The sequence below is a fragment of the Pristis pectinata genome, chromosome 9 (assembly GCF_009764475.1).
Source record: "Pristis pectinata isolate sPriPec2 chromosome 9, sPriPec2.1.pri, whole genome shotgun sequence".
In the NCBI taxonomy this organism is placed as follows: domain Eukaryota; kingdom Metazoa; phylum Chordata; class Chondrichthyes; order Rhinopristiformes; family Pristidae; genus Pristis; species Pristis pectinata.
In genome coordinates, this window is record NC_067413.1 from 14,933,076 (window position 1) to 14,959,086 (window position 26,011).

Consider the following 26,011-nt stretch of genomic DNA (forward strand, 5'->3'; position numbering starts at 1 on the left):
ATTGCTTTTTTAGTTGCCTTCTGTTGGTTTTCAAATCCTCTATGTTCTTTTTAATTCCCAATCCTCTAGCTTCCCACTGATTTTTTGCAAAATTGTGTGCCCTCTCTTTTGCTTTTATGCTGTCTTTGACTTCACTTGTCAGCCACAGTTGCCTCATCCTCCTTTAGAATGCTGCTGCTTCTTTGGGATGAACTGATCCTGCATCTTCTGAATTACCCCCAGAAACTCCTGCCATTGCTGCTCTACCATCATCCCTGCGAGGGTCCCCTTTCAATCAACTTTGGCCAGCTCCTCTCTCATGCCTCTGTAGTTACCTCTACTCAACTGTAATACTGATATATCCACTTTTAGCTTCTCCCTCTCAAACTGCAGGGTGAATTCTATCATATTATGATGATTGCCTACTAAGAATTGCTTTACCTTAAGCTCCCTAATCAAATCTGGTTCTTTACACAACACCAAATCCAGAATTGCCTTTTCCGTAGTGGGCTCAACCACAAGCTGCTCTAGAAAGCCATCTCATAGGCATTCTACAAATTCTCTCTTGGAATCCAGTACCAACCTGACTTTCCCCAATCTACCTGCATATTGAAATCCCCCATGACCACAGAAACATTGCCCTTTTTACATGCCTTTTGTATCTCCTGTTGTAACTTGTACCCCATATCCTGGCTGTATATAATTCCCAACAGGGTCTTTTTGCCCTTGCAGTTTCTCAATTCTACCCACAAGGATTCTACATCTGTGTCACTTCTTTCTAAGGATTTGACTTAATTTTTTTTTACCAACAGTGCCACCCCACCCCTCTGCCCACCTGCCTGTCTTTTCGACAGGACGTGTATCCTTGGATGTTTAGCTCCCACCTGTGATCTTCTTACAACCACGACTGTGGTACCCACAACGTCATATCTGCTAATTTCTAACTGCGCTATGAGCCTATCTACCTTATTTCATATCCTGCGTGCATTCAAATATAACACCTTCAGTCCTGTACTCACTACCCTTCTCAAATTTGTCTCCATGTTGCTTGAAGTTAAATTCTTATCCTTTTCTTAACTTTATCTTATTCTTTATTCTGGAGACTTCAGTAACCTCTCCTGCACTCTCCTTCACTTTACTTTATCCATACTTTTCTAATCTGTTGAATCCACCCCCCTACTATTTAGTTTCAAGCCCTGTCTACAGCCCTAGTTATGCGATTCGCCAGGACCCTGATCCCAGCGTCATTCAGGTGGAGCCCGTCCCATCGGAACAGCACCTTCCTTCCCCAATACCGGTGCCAATGTCCCATGAATTCAAACCCACTCCTCCCACACCAGTCTTTGAGCCATGCATTTAACTCTGATCTCATTTGCCCTGTGCCAATTTGCACGTGGCTCAGGTAGCCATCCAGAGGTGATTACCTATCTGGTTCTGCATTTTAATTTAGTCTCTAGCTACTCAAATTGCCCCAGCAGAACCTCTTCCCTTGTTCTACCTACATTGTTGGTACCCACATGGACCACGACAACTGGATCTTTCCCCTCCCAAATTCCTCTGTAGGTCAGATGAGATGTCCCAAAGCCAGGCACCAGGCAGACAACACAGCCTTCTGGTCTCTCTATCCTTGCAACAGAGAATTGTGTCTATTCCCCTGACTATACTATCCCCAGTCACAACTACATTTCTCTTCTCTGCCCCCTCTTGAACCACAGTTCAGTTGCTCATCCTTCCTACAGCTCCCACTCTCATCCGCACAGGGAGCGAGAATCTCAGACTTGTTGGACAAGCTCAAGGGCTGAGGCCCCTCCAGCACTACCTCTTGGATCCCTCTATCGGCCTCACTCACAGTCATACCCTCTCGTCCCTGACCACAGGCCGAATTTGAAGTAGTTAATCTAATGGGTGTGACTGCCTCCTGAAACACAGCATCCAGGTAACACTCCCCCTCCCTGATGTGTCACAGTATTTGAAGCTCAGATTCCAGGTCATCAACTTTGAGCCACAATTCTTCGAGCTGCAGATCTGGTCACCAGGAACCACAATGGGGTCCACCAGCTCCCACATCATGCAGCTACAACACATCACCTGATCCTCCATCCCTACTTTATCCAGAGTTGCAATTTGATGCCTTTTCATTTAACTACTGTAAAAAAAACCTTACCTGTTCTTACCTGCTACTCACCTGTGCCTCCTCATCAAAGCCTCAGATTCCCACTCCTACAATGGCCACTCCACTTTACCCTACCTTCCTCTTATTGGCTGAGTTGCCACATGGCCAATCACACAACATTTTAAAAAAAAGCCACTAGCTCCTCCCTTCTGCTGCTCTGGCTGCTTCAACTGGAGAAGAGCAAGCTCCCAGCTGAAAATGGAGTTGCAAGAAACTCTGCAGATGCTGGAATCTGGAGCAATACACAAAAAAAGTGCTGGAGGAACTCAGCAGGTCAGGCAGCATCTATGGAGGGAAATAAACATTTCGGGCCGAGACGCTTCATCAGGAGTGGAAAGGAAGAGGGCAGAAGCCAGAATAAGAAGATGGGGGGAGGGGGAGGAGCACACTCAGGCAGGGGATAGGTGAGTCCAGGTGATAGGTGAGTCCAGGTGAGAGGGGGAAGGTAGATGGGTGGGGGATGGGGGAAGATGTAATAAGCTGGGAGGCGATAGGTAGAAGAGGCCAAGGGCTGAAGAAGAAGGAATCCAGAACAACTTTTTAAAAACTGCCAGCTCCTCACCTCTGCCTCTCTGGCTGCTGCAACTGGAGAAAAACCTCTTCTGACGAACCCCTGACTTGATCTATCATTGTCCACTTCTGATCCTTTAGCTGCCAAGACCCTAAACTCTGGAGGGACTTTGCTAAATCTCTCCCCCCCTCTTTTTTTCCTCTCTAAGTTGCTCCTTAAAAGCATTTCTTTGAACAGTCTTGTGGCTATCTTCCATCTGTATCTCACTGACAATATTGTTTCACAGTCCTCTTGTGAAAGACTGTGGCACTCTTAACTATCTTCAAGAAGTTACCTTAATGCAAGTTCAACCTCTCCCTACTTCAGTCTGAGGTTTCCACCTGCTTTAAGGAGACCACTATCATCCTGGTACCTAAGAAGAACAAGGTACTGTGCCTTAATAACTATCGCCCGGTGGCTCTGACATCCACCATCATGAAGTGCTTCGAGAGACTGGTCATGGCACACATTAACTCCAGCCTCCCGGACAACCTTGACCCACTGTAATTCGCCTACAGCTGAAACAGGTCTGCAGTGGACGCCATCTCCCTGGTCCTACACTCATCTCAGGAGCATCTGGACAGTAAAGACACTACATTAGACTATTGTTTATCGACTACAGCTCCGTCTTCAACACTATAATTCCAAACCAACTCATCTCCAAACTCCTAGACCTGGGACTCAACACCCCCCTTCGATCCTTGACTTCCTGACCAACTGACCCCAATCGATAAGGATAAGTAGCAACACTTCGCCACAATTATTCTCAGCTCTGGTGCCCCAGAAGGGTACATCCTCAGCCCTTCATTCTGCCCCCAATACACTCATGACTGTGTGGCCAGATTCTGCTCTAACTCCCATCTACAAGTTTGCAGATGATACCACGATAGTGGGCCATATCGCAAATAACGATGAGTCGAAAGTCAGGAAGGAGATAGAGAGCTTAGTGACATGGTGTCAAGATAACAATCTTTCCCTCAATGTGAGCAAAACCAAAGAGCTGGTGATTGACTTCAGGAAGGGGCGTGGTGCACTTGCTCCTGTCTACATCAATGGTGCTGAGGTCAAGAGCTTCAAGTTCCTAGGAGTGAACATCACCAATAGCCTGGCCTGGTCCAACCACGTAGATGCCACAGTCAAGAAGGCTCACCAGCATCTTCACTTCCTCAGGAGGCCAAAGAAATTCGGCATGTCCCCTTTGACCCTCACCAAATTTCATCAATGCATCATGGAAACCATCCTATCCAGATGCATCACGGCTTGGTACAGCAACTGCTCTGACTGGGACCACAAGAAACTGCAGAGAGTTGTGGATACAGCCCAGCACCTCACGGAAACCAGCCTCCCCTTCATGGACTCTGTCTGCACTTCTCGCTGCCTTGGTAAAGCAACCAGCATAATCAAAGACCCCACCCACCTGGGACATTCTCTCTTCTCTCCTCTCCATCAGGCAGAAGATACAAAAGCCTGAAAGCACATATCACCAGGCTCAAGGACAGCTTCTATCCCGCTGTTATAAGACTATTGACTTAGTATGATAAAATGGACTCTTGACTTTACAATCTACCTCGTTATGGCCTTGCACTACACTTTCTCTGTAACTGTAACACTTTATTCTGCATTCTGTTATTGTTTTCCCTTGTACTACCTCAATGCACTGTTGTAATGAAATGATCTGTCTGAACAGTATGCAAGAGAAGTTTTTCACTGTACCTCAGTACATATGACAATAATAAACCAATTTACCAAGTTGTTGCTGATGATTGAAATCTGATTATTTCCTTCTCCTTTGATATTTTGCACAGGCCATCAAGGTGACATATGTTGGAAAAAAATTCTAATGACCTTGAACTTTGTGAATAAGGTGTAGTGGCTAATTTGGAGTGCAGTTAGTAAATATTGGCTGGGTCACTTTATGTCTTGGATTGGCCCATGTTTTGATATCCAGCCTGAGCAGTTGTATGCTCCCCTTCATTACCACGCACACCTTAATCCAGTTTTGGCTTCAGTGGTGTTTGACTGTGGATCCTATTTCCATGCCCTTGGTACTGTGGTGGTACAGAGGTGAATGTGGCACTGCCTACCTAGCAGGCAAAACAATACCTCCTGAGAGGGTGAAAGCATGGATAACTTTTGCCTCTCTCCCACATTTGTTTGCACACTTGGGGAAAAGCTGGTCTTGCTTTGGGGAGCTATCATGTACATAGTACGGTACAGCACAGGAAAAGCCCCTTTGGCCCACGATGTTATTCCGAACTGATTAAACTAGTAATTAACCACCTAACTAAACTACTCTCTTCTGCCTGCACAATGTCCATATCCCTCCATTCTCTGCACATTCATGTGCCTATCTAAGAGCCTTTAAAAAGGCTGCGTTGTATTTGTCTCCTCTACCACCCCAGTCAGTGCATTCCAGGCACCCACCACTATCTGTGTATAAAAACTTGCCCTACACATCTCCTTTGAACTTACCTCATCTCACCTTAAATGCATGCCCTCTAGTATTAGACATTTCGGCCCTGGGAGAAAGGTATGGGCTGCCTACTCTATCTATGCCTCTCCAAATATTATATATCTCTATCAAGTTTCCCCTCAGCCTCTGCTGCTCCAGAGAAAAGAACCCAAGTTAGTCCAACCTCTCCTTATACTACATGCCCTCTAATCCAGGCAGCCTCCTGGTAAACCTCTTCTGCACCCTCTCCAAAGCCTCCACATCCTTCCTATAATGGAGGCAACCAGAATTGAATGCAGGGTGTTAAATGAATGTTGGGTGTTAAACTACTGGGGGGAGGGTCACTGGACCATCTTTAATTCCCCACCCCAGGACACAGATTCCATTGAGCAGTGGCCTTCCTTGTGTTTGCTAATCTAATGGAGGAAAAGAAAGAAGAGAGAATGCAAGGACATGAGGCAATATCAAAGTTGAAGTTGACCAGAATGAGTACTCAGATCCCACGTGGACATAAACCTGGGTTTGAATGGAGCCTCTTTTCTCAGTTTGTGGAATCTAGGAGTGAAGACTTCAACTGTAGTATCAGATCCAAGCATGTTGGGACTAGAGTTTACTACAAGTATTAATATAATTGAAAAGAAGATTGGATAGGCACAGGGGACAAAATTTGCAGTGAGAGAGCAGGGGAATGGGATGGAATAGATACTCTGTATAAGGAGCTGGCATGGACTGGATGGATTGAATGGCTTCCTTCTGTGCAGTAGTAACACTATGATTGGATGAATGGAAATAGTGTGCTTAGGTGAAGATTTCTGTGTGCCTCTATTTACTTGTATTTAAGCTTGCAGGTAACCACTATAATCTTATTATTGTGTGTGAAATGTGCATGATATCGATAGTTCTGTTGTCCTTGCAAGTTTCACATCTCACTTCCCTGCTAGCCTTCAGCAGAGCACCAACAGATTACAACAGCTGGCTTTTTGTTTGCTTTTATTGCGTGTGAAAGTTGCTTTACCCTGGGGCAGTGAAACAAAGTGGCAGCAGCACACATTGTCGGAGTGCGTTGCTCCCCTGTTTCCATCCCTCCTCGTTTGAAGGTGCTGACTCAGGCTGACCCACAGACCACTGATGTACCCAACACCAGTTTACTCCAAGGACGATTCCAGATCCCATTTCCCAGGAACCGATGGAACAAAAGTAGGAGAATATAGTTGAGCAGCTGATCTGTCAAGAGTTTGGATGAACCCAGCATTTGATCTGATTGTTATTAGTCATGTGGGCTGTTCCTGGAAGTTTTCAGAGAGTAAGGAAAAGCAGAAGTCCCAGTTTAGTTATCTTTCTCATCAATTTGAAGCTGATTTTAACAGCACCTCATATTCTGCCCTAGTTTCATCGAATCATACAATGTGGCCCACCAAGTCCACGTCAACCAACTAGCACCCATTATACTAACCCCATTTTGTTCTCCCCCCATTCACCCCAACTCTCCTAATGGCCGATCTATGCTGGCCTCAATTCCTCTCCTGTCCCAGTTCCTCATAGCCCTCAGTTTCTCATTCCTTCAAATATTTATCTATCTCCACCTTAAATATACCTAATGATCCAGCCTCCACCTCCCTCGGGGGCAGAGAATTCCAGAGATTCACCACCCTCTGAGAGAAGAAATGTCCATGTACCTCTGTTTTAAATGGCTGGCCCCTTATTTTGTAGTTATGTCCCCTTGTTCGTGACTGCCCCACAAGTGGAAACATCTCAACATCTAACCTGTCAAACCCCCTCAGGATATATGTTTGAATAGGTCACCCCTCATTCTTCTAAACTACAAGGAATACAGACCCTTGCACCATTTTCCGGCACCATGTACAGGTGTTCTAATTTTGGTCCTGCAGTGCTCCCTACGGTTACACCATCAATTTCTTTTAGTGACCTTGCACCTTACTGTCTACCTGCACTACACTCTCTCTGTAGCTGTGACACTTTATTCTGCATTCTGTATTTTACCTTGTACTGCCTCAATGCACTGTGTAATGAATTGATCTGTATGAATGGTATGCAAGACAAGTTTTTCACTGTACCTCAGTACAAGTGACAATAATAATCTAATTCCAATATTATCCATTAGAATGGTGACCTTGGTTCCTTGGTCAGCTTGGTTCCTTGCTGGCCTGTAATTGGTAGGATACAGTGTTTTTCTAATCAGACCCTAGATTCTCCCAGTTTCAGTTGTGTGGAGGATAATGATGAGCAGGACTTAGAATGAAACACTATTGTCAGGCTGATCTCACACACTTTCTGGTGGCCAGTTTTGTACCCCAAATCTGAAGCTGTCTATGAGTTACACACAAAGTGCTGGAGGAACTCAGCAGGTGAGGCAGCATCTATGAAGGGGAATGGACAGTTGACGCTTCCGATCAAGATCCTTCTTTCAGTCTGGATGAAGGGTCTCGACCCGAAACATCGACAGTCCGTTTCCCTCCATAGATGCTGCCTGACCTGCTGAGTTCCTCCGGCGCTTTGTGTGTTGCTCCAGATTGCAGCATCTGCAGTCTCCTGTGTCTCTGTTGTCTATGAGTTTGTTGCCCATATCATCCTCTTGTTCACTCATTATTTAATGCTTGCCAATGTACTTTGGCACCTGGTTCAGCAACACCACAACCATAGATCTCTCAATGGTGGCACACTTTCTATTCTGTAATCTAATCCAACTTCATGTGGTATCTGCACTCCTCTGATTCAGGGCTCTTGAGAACCCTAGTTACCAGCGGCCATGCCTTCATTTGCCAGAATCCTTGGCTTTGGAATTCCCTTCCTAAATTCCTCAGCCTCTCTTTCCTCCTTCAAGCCACTCCTTATAGCCTACCTCTTTGACTGAACATTGACCATCTCCCTAAATATCTCATCACATGGTTGGGAATCACTTTTTGTGTGATAGTGCTCTTGTGAAATACCTTGAGTGCTTGCACTAATTCAGAGATGTGTAGTAATCTCTTTACACGATGAAATGGACTCTTGACCTCACAATCTACCTTGTTTGACCTTGCACCTTATTGTCTACCTGCAATGCGCTTCCCTGTAGCTGTGACACTTTACTCTGTATTCTGTTATTGTTTTACCCTCTACGACCTCAATGCACTCTGTACTACCTCAATGCACTGTGTAATGAATTGATCTGTACGAACGGTATGCAAGACAAGTTTTTCACTGTACCTCGGTACAAGTAACAATAATAAACCAATACCAATAAATGCAAATTATCGCTCCTGGCTAAAAATTACTTTAGGTACAAAACACTACAAGCATAAAATGAAAATGCAGGTTAGGTCTACCAGAAGGGGAAAGAAGGAAGGGGTTTCCTGAGCAAACAATTCTGAGTATGGTGGGATACTGAATGGCAGCTGCTCTTCGCTGCTGGTTATTCCTCTTTTCATAGCAATCAGTGCTGCAGGTCAGAGGTCATGGCCATTTGTCAACAGAGTTCCTGTTTGGGCATCTCCAAAAATGTCAAGAATGTCTTGATGGATGGGGTTTCAAGTAACATTTTGGGTGAGTTGAACTGTCTCAGTGATGGCACTTAAAGCCTTTTGTTGGCTCCTCGTTGCAGGAGCTGTTCCCTGTTACTGTGATTACCCGACTGAGTGTTTTGGTGAGAGTCGGCCTTGGATCAGGCACATTTATTTTGTATCTACTCAGTGGGGTGAAAATGCCACGTCCACTTAGTTCAAAGTTAAGCAGAGATGTAGAATTGATACTCTTTTCCCCAGCTTGAAATTGAGTCAAATGGGCAGGTTTGATCTGATCTCTGAAACTTTCAAGAGATAACTTAAACCACTGCAGATGTAAGAAATTTCAAGAAGAGAAATAATGCACTAAGTAAAAAGTTATTTGCACCATGCAATCACTCTCGTATGAGATTTTGATCCTTTTAGCTTTCCCATCAGAATGGATTTATCCTGTTGGTACTTAATTGTGTATGACTGTTACATGTTTATTTATTCAGCTTTTGTTCAGAGAGTTTTACATTTAAAAGAAGACCTGAAGCTGTGATGAGTGATTTGCTCATTGAAGCTAAGTTGTAGGAAAAGTCAAGCAGCGGAAAAAGGGTGTCCTATTTTCAGGGGAATGTGAAGAACAAATTCCGTGGATAGTTGCAGGGATCTGGAACTATCTCGGAGACGGCTTGAAGGCAGAAGGAATTGCACTCATGGTTAAAGAACTGTGCCCTTCCCATACTTTGGTTTAATGTTCAGAGTTTGTGCATACCCACTGTCCCACTCCACTTCAGCCCCAGCAGGGATAGCTGTTGGACCCTTTGGCAGCCTCTGTTACTTCCTGTTTTCCTCTTGGTGGAGGAGTCAGGACAGAAAATCTCAGTGCTCCTGGGCCCAGGTGGCACAGTGAAGTTCAGGCATGAGATAACATCTTATGCTGGGACTAAATGAGCTTGGAAAATCACCCCTGGTATTTTCCTTCATTATTGTAGTTGGGACCTTTTTATCTCATTGACTTTTTAAATAAGTTTTTAATAATATATATATTTTTAGAAAACAATATTCCATTGCATGCTATCTGAGATTTTTTACTTTATTCTTTCAAAAAGGAAACACTCGAATTGAATTGAAAGGAACTAACTGGTGGTGATGGCAACACACACAAAGTGCTGGTGGAGCTCAGCAAGTCCTGATGAAGGGTCTCAGCCCGAAACGTCGACTGTTTACTTCCCTCCACAGATGTTGCCTAGGTCCACCAGCACTTTGTGTGTATTGCTGCAGATTTCAGCATCTGCAGAATCTCCTGTGTCTCTGTGGTAGTGATGGCAAAGCCTGTCCTGAAATGTGCCCATTCTGAGTGAGGTGAGGAAAGCAGCAACAGGGAATCGTTCAGTTTGCTGCACAAGGGCTCCCCAGGTAACAAAAGATCTGTCTTATGGAAATCCAACTTTACGCAAATTCTCCCATAAATTTTTAATGAAGCCTAACAAATAATACTAAAATGTTTCATGGTATTCATTAACAACTGGATACAGTACATGTTCCATTGGTATAATTATTGTTAGAGTGAATGTAGAAGATATTTGATCAAAGGAAAGAATTATAGGAAGTGAATGCAGAGTGATACAAGGGAAATTGTTTGTTTCTGACTTGTGGAAAAATTGTTTTCTGGACAGACAGTTCCCAGGAACGGAGCCCTTGCGTAACCCGGCGACTCCCTGTATTTTACATTTTAAAATGTTGTACGTTCGCTGGTTGGCCAAATTTAGGCTACAGTACCCTCCAACTAAGTGTGATTTTGCATTGTAAGAATGCCTAGATTTTACTTATAATGTGTATTTAGGAATCATCTGTGGCTCATTGGGCAGCACTGCTTCCTCCAACGCCTCAAGTCCAGAACATTGTGCATAAAAGTCTAAAGATTCCTTCTCACCCAAGTGCAGTACTGACGGAGCACTGGGTTGTTGAAGCTACTGTCTTAATGTCTTGTCAACTCCTTTAAGGCCTTAAAAGAAGTGGCTGCATTTCTGTTGGATGCAGTGATCATGATTTTCTAAAACTGGTATTGGTTTATTATTGTCACTTGTACCGAGGTACAGTGAAAAATTTGTCTTGCCTACCGTTCGTACAGATCAATTCATTACACAGTGCAGTTACATTGAGTTGTACTAAGTATGGAAAGTTTTCTAGTAAATTAGAAAACTATAACCGTAATATTGTTATCAAAAAAGGAGGGAGACATAATGCAGGTAAAGATAGGCCAGTCAGCTGAATATCTTCATTCGGAAACTATTGAAATGCAGTATTAAGAATCTAGAAGTAGGACATTCAGAAAATTATGATACAGTCATGCAGAGTCATCATGGTTTTTATGACTGGAAAATCATGTTTGGCAAATTTGTTAGAGCAGAGTGGTTAAAGAGAAGCTAGTAGTTGTAACGTATTTAAATTTCCAGAAGGTATGGAGTGAGATGCACTGGATAATAGTTAATGACGTTACGGGAGCTATATTAGCAGGGAAAGAGGATTGACTGACTAACAGGAAACAGAGAATTGGGTCAATTTCAGGATGGCAAGCTGTAACTAGTGGGGTGCCACAGGGAACAGTGTGGGCCTGCAGTAATTTACAAACCTTATTAATGACTCAGTTGAAGGAATTGAGTATGGCATTAAATTTCCTAATGATACAAAGATAGATGGGAGAGCAGGTGGTGAGGAGAGCACAAAGAGTCTGCAAAGGGATTTGTATAGATTAAGTTAATGGGGGAAAAAAGTGGCAGATGAAAAATGATGTGGGGAAATGAGAGTTTATCCACTTGGAAAAGAGAATAGAAATGTAAAATATTGTTTAAATGTAGAGAGGCTGCAAAATGCTGCAGGATCTAGAAGTCATTGAATATAGAACATAGAACAGTACGCCACAGGAACAGGTGCTTCAGCCCACGATGTTGTGCTGTACTAATTAAAACTAGAAATTAAACGCCCAACTAAATTCATCCCTTCTGCCTACACAGTGTCCATATCCCTCCATTCTCTGCACATTCATGTGCCTACCTAAGAGCCTCTTAAACACCTCTATCGTATTTGCCTCCACCACCACCCCTGGCAGTGCATTGCAGGCACCCACCACTCTCTGTGTCAATACAAAACTTGCCTCACAAATCTCCTTTGATCTTGCCTCCTCTCACCTTAAATGGATGCCTTCTAGTACTAGACATACTCATATATTTTACATGTAATTCCTATACATTTTACACATAAATTCAGCATTCAGATAGGCCAAGACATTTGGAGAGCTAATTGAACATTGCCTTCATTGTTAAGAGGATGGAATATAAAAATTAGTAAGTCTTGCTTCAAGTGTACTGAGTGTTGGTGAGTCTGCACCCAGAGTTCTACAGACAGTTTTGATCTCCTTATTTAAGCATGAGTGTGCTTGCATCAGAGGCAGTTCAGAGAATAATCGGGTTGATTCCTGGGTGAAGGAATTGTCTTATGAGGAAAGGTTGAGTAGATTGGGCCTAGACATATTAGCCTTTTGAAGAATGACAATTGTTCTTGTGATCTAAAGGAGCTTGATAGGGGAGATGTTAAGGTGGTGATTCTGCTCAGGAAGGAATCAAGAACTAAAGGCATAGTTTCGGGATAAGGGGTCATCAATTTAAGACTGAGGTGAGGAGGAATTTTTTTTTTAGTGGGCTTTAAATCCTTGGAATTCTTCCCTGTAGAGAGTTCTGGAGGATGAATCATTGAAATTATTCATGGGCACTATAGATGAAGTATTGGTCCATAGGGGAGTAAACAGTTATGGGTGACAGGCAGAACAATAGAGCAAAGCCAAGATCAGATCAGATCAGATCAGTGATTTTATTAAATGGTAGAAGTAGGCTTGACGGACTGCTTATGTTCCAGGTGTCAATCTGAGGCTCTCGAGTGGATATTGTGGCGGCCCGCACATGCGGGATGTGAACTGCCATCGGGAGCCGCGGGCAGACACACGGTAGCGCGTTTGGAACTACCCGCTCGGGGCAGACCCTCCGGGGACAGTCGGATGTCCCTCCTGCCCCGCAGGTCGCAGGGGCCCCGTGGGACGGTAGATTGAAGTGTGCGATTTTGAATCAATAAAGGGTTTTTTTTGAGTTCAGCACTCTCTGCCTCCGTGTGTTCCTTTAGTAGTGCATTGCATGCGGTTACAATATAAAAATTTCCATGGCACTATTTCAAAAAGAGTACAGGTGTTACACCCAGTGTTCTGGCCAATGTTTATCCCTTAATACGGTGACTAAAAGTGAATATATGGCCATTGTCAGCTTGATCTTTGTGGGAGCAAGTTGTTGGCCATGTTTTCTACATTACAGTACTTGGCTGTAAAGGACTTAGGATTCTTCCAATGGAAGTGATAGGTGCTATGTGAATACAAGTCTTTCTTTATTTCCAAAATTAGATACAGCAGATGCTGAAATAAAAACAGAAAACCTGTCACAAATGCTAATAGTTATTTTTCCATCTTCATTTATATTTTTGAAAAATCATAATTAATTGTAAACATTCCAGATAGTGTCAGTAAATGATAATCGGAATTTGATGCTCTGTACATTTGTTGCATGTAATACATTATTTTACATGGAGTTAAGTGCAAAAAAATCACACCAGCAGTCAGATATTGTCCAGGTATTTATAAGCAAGGGCATCACATGTTTGATTTGCACTTCTTTCTCTTGTTTAGGTATTTCAAGTTGCTTACGTTATCATTAAAGCAGCAAATTCTCCACGTCCCGGCAACTGGGTTTTGGAGCGCTCAATTGATGGTGTTAAGTTTGAACCATGGCAGTACTATGCCACGAGTGACACTGAGTGCCTGACCCGCTACAACATTGTACCTCGAATCGGACCACCAACCTACAAAAGAGACAATGAAGTGATCTGCACTTCTTATTATTCCAGGCTCGTCCCGCTGGAGCACGGAGAGGTAAAGTCAGCTTCACAGAAAGATAACAGAAATGCTTGCTAGAAGGTTCATTTTAAAATTGGGTTTTGATGGACAACTCATCAATAGATGGAATTGGGCAGAAGAAGGGCACTATCAAGCACACTGTGCAACAAATGCTAGAAGAACTTCACAAAGGCAATTATGCTCATGAATGCTGTGGCAGCAGAGAGAGGTAGGGATGTGCAGGTGGAGATAACTGGACTGCTTTTCAGAAGCAGATTCTAATGCAAGCCCACGTCTACATCCAGGTGAAAGTCAAAACAAAACTGTAGTTGCTGGAAATCTAAAATAGAAACCGAAAATAGTCAGCAGGTCAGGCCACATCTATGGGAAGAGAAACAGTTAACATTTTAGGTTGAGGACCCTTCATCAAATGTGGGAAGGAGACAAAAGAAGCTCGTTAAGCTGCAGAGAGGGTGAAGGAGGGAGGATGTCTCTGATACGGTAAAACCGGGGTGACCATGGGGATAAGCTGTAAACAGGGTTATCTGATCAGTCAGTGAGTGAGTGGGAGCAGTTAGAGAGTGAGAACATAGACAAAAGAATGTGGGAGCTGAAGAATGCAGGAAGACATTCCCAGCCGGATGTGTCCTCCACTCCCAGAGAAAATTAAAAAAAAGGTTGGGGGGGGGGGAATAACTAAAAGCAGATTGCTGAAAGAACTCAGCATGTCGGGTCAAGCAGCATCTGTGGAGGCAAGGAAAAAAATATGTTGAGCCAATGTCATGGATGGATGACTGATACAGAGAAATCAAGCTATCTGAAGTTATCGAGTTCAATATTGAGTCCAGAAGGCTGCAACGTACCCAGAGGTTAGCATGGCCAGCCAAGCATGGAATTCTACCACTAGAAGAAAGGTAGAAAACTGCAGTTAAGTAGAGCTGTTTACTGCAGAAATGTGCAACTGTCAATCACTTATCTCTGGAATGGAATGCAATTGCAACCGTTTCCTGGTAAAATCTGGAAATGTACCCAAGCACCGTTGCACGTCACCCTTGCAGCAATGATGCAGTTTCCACATCAGCTGCATGGAAAATACTATCATTTTCTCTTCAACAGTCCTTTGGACCAGGGATGTTGGTGCACAAGGAATGACTGTCATTGGTCATTCTGAGAGCACCAGATTTCAGGAGTACTATTCCAGACAGTCAGATAAGTCCCTGTACTTAATCTTGCCTTTTATCCCCCTCCCCATCTCCAAACTCCCATTGTACCTAACCCCAGTCAACCTAGGTTCCTTGTCCACCATTCATCCCCAATCGAGGCCCCATTTTCACCCAGCCCTCCCCACACAAGGCACTCATGTCCAGCCAGCCACTACCACTCACCCCACCAGGCCATGCTTTCCCCTACAGCTCCACCCCCGCCCCCAAACAGCTCCCTGTCCTCAGGCCTACTGAAGTCTGCAGTGATCTGACCATAACCAAGTGCAGTGGCCCTTTAGCATGCATTTCAGAGTGCACTCTAGTTTCCAGGTAATGAGTGTTTCGAATAGGGAGTCAACAAAGAAGAATGATGCACTTCTTTCAGGCCTTTTTCAGAGTGTGAAGCCTATTAAAATTTGGAGAAGATGGGCATGAACAGCCCCCTGAGATTAGAAAACAAACTACAGGAGGAGTCCAGATAAAGGGTCTCCACCTGAAACATCTACTGTCCATTTCCCTCCACAGATGCTGCCTGACCCACTGAGTTCCTCCAGTAGTTTGTTTTTTGCTCCAGATTCCAGCATCTGCAGTCTCTTGTGTCTCCAGCTGCCATGAGGTTGATCTGATCTTCCTTTGTGTCACTTCAGAGCTGGAGCTTTAAATAATTTTCTAACAGGAAATGGAAGGCGGGTTTCTTGCCAAGTGAAGCCTCTATTTAAAAAGTGAACCCGTGCAATACAAATAACCTTCAAGTTAGAGCAGCAGTTGCTGTTAAAAAATTCTGCAGTTTTACATTAGAAATTATTTTATAACTTTCCAAGGAAAACAAGATGCTGGATTTCAGACACTTGGGATGATGGTCAGTGTTGTATCCAGTGTATTTCTTTCACATACTTCATGCTGAAGGCCAAAGACAAATTTCTTGCCAAACTCTTTTAACCATTCATAGATATTATGCTGACTTATTTAATAATTTTTGCACTTGTGTGGCCCATAAAGAAGTATACTGTGTCAAGTATTCATCTGGCATTAGAAGAAACCATAGAGGCCATATATTAACCCTAACCACTCAGTGGAAACTAATTAAAATCACCGAGGTTGTTAACCTTCACAGCAGCCATTAAGGACTGACAAAACATCATTTTAACTGGTACATCGAAGCAAGTGGTAAACTCATTTGCTCAAAACCAGTGGGGTCTTTTTCTCTTGCATACGCAGGTCAGGTCCTGATGAATTTATTTGTTTCTGACTGCAATTTAAGCTCAGCAGCTTGAATGAGAATAAGCTTGAATGTGTTTCCTGTTGGACTAACTCAGTTGGGAGAGGAATGGCATTTGGGGGAAGGCCTAAAGGGGACAGTTTTAAAACGATATGCTACCCTTGTTGAGGACCTCCATCTGGGCCTCAACCACGAAATCTCCAGACCTCCCTGCTGTAGATATGTCCTTTTCCATTAGTGCACTTTCTCCTCACAGGGCATCTTGAGAGCTGATCCCACATCAGCTTACTTCTTCCCAACGGGCAGCATCTGTGCCTCGCAACTTTTTCTCACATTCCCATCGGGAATGAATGGGAAGTTGGTCAGCAAGCTTCAAATGAGGCTGCAGTACTAAAATACCTCTGGCTTCATTTTTGGAGAAATGATTAAACTTCTGAACACACCCCATTGCCCTTCACCAAAATTGGGATTAATATTTTCATTTCTCTGCACAAAAGAATTAGAATATGCATAATGTAACTTCACAAAAACAGCAATATCAACGAAAGGACTGTACATGGCTGGAATTCTGAGGAGGTAAGTTTTTGGCATTGTTACAGTTGAGATCTGTAATTAAAGTATGTATTGTCTGTTTTCCCAACTGATTGTTCCTTGTTTAACAGAGGCTATTCATTTGGTTTCTCACTTGTGTGTGAAAGGCCAACACACAATGCAGCACATTATTATAATTATTAGTGGGTCCGAATGAGGTGCCAGCCTCTTTAATTTGAATATAGACTGATCTTTCCAGCCAGGCACGTAGCCAAATAGTTTTCCTATTGTCCATGTATTATGTAAAAAAAATTAATATTGAGTATGCTGACAACTAAATTCATCACATAACAAGTAGCTAGCCCGTATCTGTTGATGATGGAAATCTGTTACGTGTTTGTTTAGGTGGCAGTGTTAACAAGGGGATATGTTTAGCTCTAGTCGCTAATTCTGATGAAAATTCAAAATGGTTAAACCTTTCACACACGTTATTCCTGCCTGTGATGTATCTGTGTATAATTTGCTTGAAGGTGTGTGCTTTAAAATCAGAGAAATTTAGCTCAGAGTCTACACACTTCAGCAGAAGAGCTATCCAGCCCTACCCACTCCAGTTTTTAGCCCATAGGCTTCCAGTTTACACTCAGAGTCATAGAACAATACAGAATGGATACAGGCCCCTCAGCCCAACGAGGCCATGCCGACCACATTCTCCACCCAGCTAGTCCCAATTTCCTGCATTTGGCCCATATCCCTCCAAGCCCTGCCCCTCCACGTACCTATCCAAGTGCTTCTTAAATGATATTAATGTACCTGCCCCAACCACTTCCTCTGGCTGCTCGTTTTGTATACTCACCACCCTGTGTGGAAAAACTTTCCCCTCAGGTCCCTTTTAAATCTCACCCCACTCACCCTAAACCTATGCTCTCTAGTTTTAGATTCCCCTACCCTGGGAAAAAGACTGTTATCATCTATGCCTCTCATATTTTTAAACATTTCTGTAAGGTCGCCCGTCATTCTCCTACATTCCAAGGAATAAAGACCGAGCCTGGCCAATCTCTCCCTATAACTCAGGCCTTCTAGTCCTAGCAACATCCTTGTAAATCTTTTCTGCACTCTTTCCAGTTTAACCACGTCTTTCCTATAATGGGGTGACCAAAACTGTACACAGTACTCCAAGTACAGCCTCACCAACGACTTATACAATTGGAACATTATGTCCCAACTCCTATACTCAATGCCCTGACTGATTAAGGCCAGCGTGCTAAACATTGGTTTCACCACCCTGTCTACCTGTGATGCCACTTTCAATGAACTGTGCACTTGTATTCCTAGGTCCCTCTGTTCCATTACATTCCCTAGTCCCCTACTATTCATAGTACAAATCCTACGTTGGATTGACTTTCCAAAATGCATCACCTCACACTTGTTCAATTTGAGCTGATTCTTTCCAAAACCAGAAAACAGAAGAAAATAAACTTCCTGATAAAATTTTTGGGGAGTCCTCACAACCTCCTGTTAAAGCTTTAACCCAAGACTCCACGTGTAAGAAGCCTACCAGGTTCCACCAACATTGTGGCTGGAGATCTGTAGGAATTCCAAAGTAATTGCCCTGTTCCAGTCCTTTGCTTTCTCTCTATTTTTTCAAGGTTGCTAGGTTCCCTTCCAGCAGGGATCATAGATAGCAGTCAGAAGGAGAAACTCTGAATTTTTCCTTGCTCTCGCCTGAAGGGCTCCAAAACCAATAGTGGCACATGCCCCATCCTCTGTCGAGATCAGCTCATGCCACTCTGAGCTGAAATCAAACCAGTGACCTTGTGGTCTGAACAGCTTCAGAAATTGAACCACTGGGGGCATGAGGCGAATTGCTATCTGCTGTCTAATGGCTTAAGAAGTTGTAGAAACTGTTTAATTATTGAATACTTTAAGCTGGAAACTAGTTGCACCTGTATTGGCTGCCATGCAGTCTTCAGGGACTGTTGAATTTATTTTTATCAAACTCTGGATAGTTTTGCTCACCATATTATAAGAAGGATGTGGAAGCACTAGAGAGAGTGAGGAAGGGATGTTGACAGGACGAGATTTTAGCAGTGAAGAAACATCAGTTATGCTGTTTAATTTCTAATTTTCCTAGTTTTGATGAAAGGTTATCGGCCTGAAATGTTCACTTAGTATCTGTCTTTAGAGATGCTGCCTGACCTGCTGAGTATTCCCACCACTTCCTGCTTTTTCTTTAGAAATGCAGGGTTGCTTTCTTCAAAAGGGAGTAGGTTGATTTAGTTGAGGTATATTACATTATGATGGTACAGAGCTATTTCCTCGTCAGAGAGTCAATAACTTTGCGGAGAGGGGTCGGAGGGGTTCAAGGTTTAATGTGATTGTTAGAAGGACTGAAGGAGAATTGCGGAGAATTCTTTGACTCCAGTGTTGTGGGGATCTGCTACTCACTGCAGGAAAATGTGATGAAAGCAGAAACCCTCATCACACTAAAAAAAGAAAGTGGAGGTGTACTTGAAGTGCTGTGAAACATATGGCAATGGGTGATGAGCTGGGAAGTGGGATACAACTGGATGGCTCATTTTCAGCCAACATGAATGTAATGGGCGAAATAGCCTATTCCTAAGCTGTAGATTTCTATGATTTTTAAACTGCATACCTGCAGGCAAATCACACTACACACAGAAATAACCTGAATATTGGCAGTTTAACTACTTCCATAAGACCACAGGAGCAGAATTAGGCCATTCAGCCCATCGAGTCTGCTCCACTATTCAATCATGGCTGATTTTCTTTTAACCCCATTCTCCAGCCTTCTCCCCTTAATGTCTTTACCAATCAAGAACCTATCAGTTTCTGCCTTAAGTACACCCAGTGACTTGGCCTCCACAGCCCTCTGTGGCAACGAATTCCACAGATTTGCCACCTTCTGTCTGAAGAAATTCCTCCTCATCTCAGTTTTAAAGGGTTGTCCCCTTATTTAAAGATTAAATACAAATCCACATCATTGAAAGGAAGCAAAATCCTTAATCATATGTGACTAAATGAACCCCTCATTTGAAGACTTACACAACAAAATTATGTTACATTGAATTTAGTTATCATTTAAAAAACTGCATACATCATTTAACCTTCTGAAGGCAATGTAAGTCAGGTTATGCAGCTTGCGCTCATAATTTAACCCTTTACGTCCCACTGTGTGTATTCCAGATACTCAAGATCAAGGACAGCATTCCATTGGGGTTTGTGCCCTAAGTTTTCCTGGTCTGTGTACTTCAATCCTCTGATCCCATCATAACTTCAGTTTCTTGTGCCTCGATAATTATCTTAACCTGGGGTCCAAAATGGAATACATTTCCCCACCTTAAAGATCTTTGGATGTGAAATCACCAACTGGCATTAAACCTTTTAAGGTCTGCTGTATCAGACAACTACACAAATTTTGAGTCATTGATTATGCTGGAGATCAGTTATCAGGTGCAATTGTACCACACTTAGACAAAGGGTCAGAGTGAGCACCATAACTTCAGCTACATATTGAAATTTCACCTGCCCGCATGATCTCTTCATGTCATCTCCCACCATCACTTGAACGCTGGCCAGCCACTGGGAAAAATTGGGCCTTACAACCTTTTCATAATAAGAATATAAAACCTTGCATTGAGCAAATTTAAACTGAAGTCACCTGTCAGACATGTAGTTTCTGCTTTCCTGTATTGTTAAGTCTGAGTTAATTTTCTATTTACAAACCTGAGTGATTGTACCTTCTGGTGTCGAAGCTAATTGAAACACGTTCCACTTTAATGATCATTATTTTTCAGGCAGTGTTCGTAAGGAATTGGAGAATGTGTGGACAGTCCTTTATTCTTGCTTCTACCCACTCTGAGGGTTAATGATCTGTAGCCACTCTGGCCCACGGGAAGGCGGAGAGCTATTTTCTGTCCTTCTCCAGTTGTTATACGTTCTTTCCTGAAGTTGTCCAATAAACTCTGTGGTATTTCACTGGGTCACAAGTACCTTCTGATACTTGCTGTTTGCCAGAAGCTATTCACCATACATGGGGAACCAGGTTAAGTTCTTCCACTGTATAACAGACAGCAGAGCAGCAGTCCATTGAAGTTGATGAGTCCTTATTGACAAGCCCACCCTACTCCCGTCCTTTGTCGAAAGGGTCCTGAGGCCAGTTGTCGTTTTGCCTGGTTTCTGTTTTGGCTGAGATCAATCAACAGACCATTAGATTACAGAAATAGAGGACTGGAAGAAGCTATTTCCCATTGAGTTACTGCAGGTTGGCTTGCTTATTCAGGAACATTGGGCCTAAAATTGATTACAGTGTTCACGGTGCTGCAGGGTAATAATAAATATCCGGGGAAAACTGGAGAAATTTGGATTAGTTTGAGGAGAAGCACAAGAAATTGGAAGTGTGTCACATGTAAGTCCCCTAAAGTGCTGTATCTTGTGCATTTAAGGTAGGAAACAGTGCTGAATGTTTCTTCACAGAGCCATGAGGAAAATGGAACCAATAACATAGTGATTAGGAGAGGTGAAAAAAAATCGATCTTGTTTGAGGAGAGTCCCAGCGGGAAATGGAAAATCCAACATAAACACTAAGTGGTGCTTCATAAATCAGGTTAGAAATGGAATGTAAGGTGTCCTTATTCAGGTGGTGGTGTCTGGAGCAGAGTCTGCATCTTACATGTGCATAGGAAGTCAGATAATAAGTCAGGGTAGCAGGCATTTATCAAGCTGCTGTTGGGAACAGTATACGTCTGTGTACATCTGCAGTTGTCTGAATGATAGGCTGGTGAACACATCAACTTCCCGGACAACAGGGGGAACAAAGCAGTAAATTTAGGCGAGCATAAAACTCCTTACTTCTCCAAGCTTTTCTGTCCTACTGCGTCCAGACTTATAAAACATAAGGTCGATGTCACTTGTTAACTGCTTTCAATTAAGTCATCTTTTGTAAACTGCACTGGGGACTACTAATCTATAGGATTCAGAGTTTTTAAAAAAAGTAGAAAATTGGAGTTTCCAATGGATGGATCCTGCTGAGACAAGGAGAAAGTGAACATCCAAGAGACGTTGTAATAAATCCAGAGACGTTGCTAACTCGTGTCTATGCTATATGTTTCTAATGCCTCACTCACAATACTATTTTCTCCCCGTGAAGATTCACACCTCGCTGATCAATGGCAGGCCCAGTGCTGATGATCCTTCCCCAACTTTGTTGGAGTTTACCTCCGCTCGCTATATCCGCCTCCTCCTTCAGCGCATCAGAACACTCAATGCCGACCTCATGACTCTTGGATATCATGACCCAAGGGAAGTTGACCCAATCGTTACCCGTAGGGTAAGGAAAATGGAACAACCAACGGCCACATTTGGCATCTTTGTCTTTTGTTGACAGGAGAAACAAGGCATTTCATCATGTGTACCTAAAGAATACTTCTTGTTTAGCTTTGACAGAGGATAGTTCTCATCATCTAACTGTTTAAAAAATAAGTCCTTTCACAGAAATTGCTTGAAATCCTCCTTCTGTATCTTTTGAAACTGTAGTTTTTGTTTTGCCTCTTAAAGCAAAATGTTTATATTTGCATGATTTTACTGTTATGCCAGAGCAGCACAGTGGTAGAGCTGCTTCCTCACAAGATCAATAATTTGGGTTCAATCCTGACCTCCGCTGCTGTCTGCGTGGAGTTTGCATATTCTCCCTGTGATTGTGTGGGTTTCCTACGGAGGTTCCAGTTTCAAACCTCATCCCAAAGAGGTCCGGGTTAGTGGGTTGATTGGCCATTGTAAATTGACCATTGAGTGGTAGAATCTGAGGTGAATTGACAGAAATACAGAGAGAATAAGTATGGGGAAAATGAGTGGAGGGCTAGGATTGCTCCATGAGATTGGCTGAATGGTCATTTTCTTTGTCATAAGAGAATATGGGAATCTATTGCAAACTAGCGTAGCGGTTGCTACTGCGGAATAAAACAAGACTCTACTCGGAGGATTGCCAAACAGAACTGGTTTATTTTCCCGCCTTGTGCGGGCCCTTTAAGGGAGAAAAACTCCCGCCCAAAAAAAACCGGCAATGACGTAAGTCCTACGTCATCAGGACTTTCCCGCGCGCGGGTTCTCCCCGTCGCTCGGAAAGACGAGGCCCGCCGCCATCTTGGGCCTCGTCGCTCCGACGCCGCGCGACCCGACTGCCGAGCCGGTTCGCCCGACTAGGCGGTGAGTCGCCACACAACCCCCCCCCCAGAACCGGCGAGACAGTCCCCAAGGTCCGTGGGCTGTGCCAGCTGCCGCTTAGGGGGGCGGCCTCTGCGTCGTGGCGTGCAACCTCGACAGGCTGTTGCAGATCCAAATGGGCCGGTTTGAGGCGGTCCGCCATGAAAACCTGTTCCCTGCCTCCAATGTCCAAAATAAAAGTGGATCCGTTATTCCGTATGACTCGGAACGGTCCCTCATATGGTCGTTGCAATGGCGCCCGAGGTGTGCCCCTGCGAACGAAAACAAACTTACAGTCCCGTAGTTCCTTGGGCTGGCAGGATGGGGCTTGACCGTGCCATGAGGTGGGAATCGGGGCCAAGGCGCCGAGCTTCTCGCGCAGTCTTTGTAGAACTGCTGGGGGTTGTTCCCCTTGGTCCCGAAGGGCAGGTATGAAATCCCCGGGGACAACTAGTGGCGCCCCGTATACAAGCTCAGCTGACGAAGTGCGGAGGTCTTCTTTGGGGGCAGTACGTATGCCGAGCAGGACCCAAGGCAGCTCGTCAACCCAGTTAGGACCCTTCAGGCGGGCCATCAAGGCCGACTTGAGATGGCGGTGAAAACGTTCCACCAACCCGTTTGATTGAGGATGGTAGGCCGTGGTGGTGTGCAGCTGCGTCCCTAGCAGGTTCGCTAATGCAGCCCAGAGACTGGAAGTGAATTGGGTGTCTCTGTCTGAAGTGATGTGGGCCGGAACGCCAAAACGTGAGACCCAAGTTGTGAGCAGCGCTCGGGCGCAGGAATCAGTTGTGATGTCAGTCATTTTGCGGGTCCAAAAGCCATTTGGACCGTCGGGGTCACCAATGTAGCGGTTGCTACCGCGGAATAAAACAAGACTCTACTCGGAGGATTGCCAAACAGAACTGGTTTATTTTCCCGCCTTGTGCGGGCCCTTTAAGGGAGAAAAACTCCCGCCCAAAAAAAACCGGCAATGACGTAAGTCCTACGTCATCAGGACTTTCCCGCGCGCGGGTTCTCCCCGTCGCTCGGAAAGACGAGGCCCGCCGCCATCTTGGGCCTCGTCGCTCCGACGCCGCGCGACCCGACTGCCGAGCCGGTTCGCCCGACTAGACGGTGAGTCGCCACACTAGCAACAAAAATAATGAGACTGATTTTGCTAAAGTTTAGAGATTTTCTTATCATAGCCTTTTTTTCCTGAACTAATTTTCAAATGACTCCATTGTATAATGTAAAACTGATGTTTGCACGTTCTATAAGTTCAGGAATTCCGTGGGGTGAGTTGTCTTGAATACCAGCAGGTTTCAATTTATGCTTCGTTTATTTTCTTACACAGTATTACTACTCCATCAAGGATATCTCAGTTGGAGGCATGTGTATCTGTTACGGCCATGCTCGCAGCTGTCCATGGGATGAAAAACTAATGGTTCGTACTAGAGTATCCTCATAGGAATATTGGTGTATGTGTAGCATTGTACGCTTGCAAGAAATGACCACGGTGTACCGATTTGTGAAAAATTTGTATAATTTCAGGGCACATGTCTTTGATTAATTTGCTGCTTTCTTAAGCCTTGCCTTAAATTTGTAACTTTTCCAATTTTCAAAATAAAAGCATTGGTAACATTATTGATTGTTTGAGCCACCCTCTCCTCATGGGGCTCTTACCATGTCCAAGGCATTATATTAATGCAAGTTGCTGTTACTTGTGTTAATTTATTTCAAGTACCTCGGGTGCTAATTAAGTCCAAAGTAAATATTAGCAAATCATGATACCTTGTTATTGATTGTCACATCTTAAGCTATTGGGATCAATAATACCCAGAAGCTACTTTTCTTTGTGCCATCCTCAAACATCCATAAACAAAATATTCAGGAAAAACATCACAAGTAATAAAAGATGTTAACATTAGCAATTAGCTCCAGGTTATTTTTTTAATTGAAGGAATGAGTTCTCTTTAAGGCTGTCACCTATAAAGACTGAAATAATGAATAAGTCCTTGTGTAACTAATTGTAGATGTTGATACAAGATTCTAAATAATAGGAGCCAAATTTGGTCAGAAGCTTTATTATGCTGAATGTTTCATTGTGATGATTAAATATTGTCCAGAACAGATACCTCTGCTCTTTGAGTCACAAGTTATGATGTAAAATTGCACAACAGCTCTGACTAATAAAATAAACTTAGACACCCTTTTAATTAACAGGGGAAGCTATCTAGCATTTGGCCAAGAATAAGAACATTTGGGTTACTGTTGCGATGCCGAGGGAATGAAATGACCTTCTTAGTCGTCAGGAATTCCTCTCAACCTGGAATAGATTTAGCTGAGCCAATGCTCACCACATGCTGTAATGTGAAATCTGAGAATTGAGGAAGCCTCTCAAAGACCAAATCAGATCAGTTTTAAGAAAAACAGACATTTTTTAAAGTTGCTTTTAAATAGGGAACGTTTGGAGCATTTTTAAAATCCAATTTTCTCTGAATCTGGCTGCAGAAGTAATTTTTAATCTTTGCTCTATTCCATTGTTTCTTCTCTTGCCTGTTGCATAAAATAGCCACTTCAGCTTTGCCTTCTGGCCTGAATAAACATAAGGTGAATGTGGATTTATTTATCCACCATGTCACTGAAAGACAGGCAAAGTAGAAACATGTGCTGGCCCCAACTGTTGTCAAGTCGAGTGCCGTTGATTAGTTGATGTGTATGCAGCTGAAGTTTTGACGCCAGTTGATTGGAATGAAATGGCTGCATTTGGATTGCTGGAATCAGACTTTAGTTTCAGAGCCCAAGAGGTAAGTGGTGCTTGATGAAGGGGAAAAACTGTTGCATATTCAGCAACTCATGGGTCATTGTCTGTATTACATCCTGCCATAAGCAATGAATGCTGAAAATTAAACGACCAGAACTGGTAATTTTAATGGAGATTTTAAAATCATCACATTTTATTTTAGAGACTGCAATGTCAGTGTGAACACAACACCTGCGGAGAGAGTTGCAGTGAGTGTTGCCCAGGTTACCATCAGAAACCATGGCGGTCTGGAACCTTTGCCTCAGACAACACGTGTGAGAGTAAGTAGATAATTTGTGGGTCTGGATGGAGGGTCTGGAAATTCAGCTGCACAGCATCCATTTGTCAGGCAGTAGACAGCTTCCAGCACGATGAAGGGGGAGCAAGTCCGCAATGCTGTCCCCCACATTGGGTTCTTCAGGCAGGGCCCAGGGTGATGCAAGTGTTGGGTCCTTTCTAGAGGCCCTCGCATTAATTCCAGTT

At 43.6% G+C, this 26,011-nt stretch overlaps 1 protein-coding gene across 1 annotated transcript in view; it reads left to right on the top strand.

Annotated features, from left to right (window-relative positions):
- Positions 1-26,011, top strand: part of lama1 (laminin, alpha 1) — a 274,266-nt gene that overhangs the window by 75,244 nt on the left and 173,011 nt on the right. The window contains exons 4-7 of the mRNA XM_052022961.1: positions 13,369-13,611; positions 21,695-21,874; positions 24,080-24,169; positions 25,692-25,809. Of these exons, the coding sequence (XP_051878921.1) occupies positions 13,369-13,611; positions 21,695-21,874; positions 24,080-24,169; positions 25,692-25,809 (631 nt within the window). The remainder of the gene's footprint in view (positions 1-13,368; positions 13,612-21,694; positions 21,875-24,079; positions 24,170-25,691; positions 25,810-26,011) is intronic.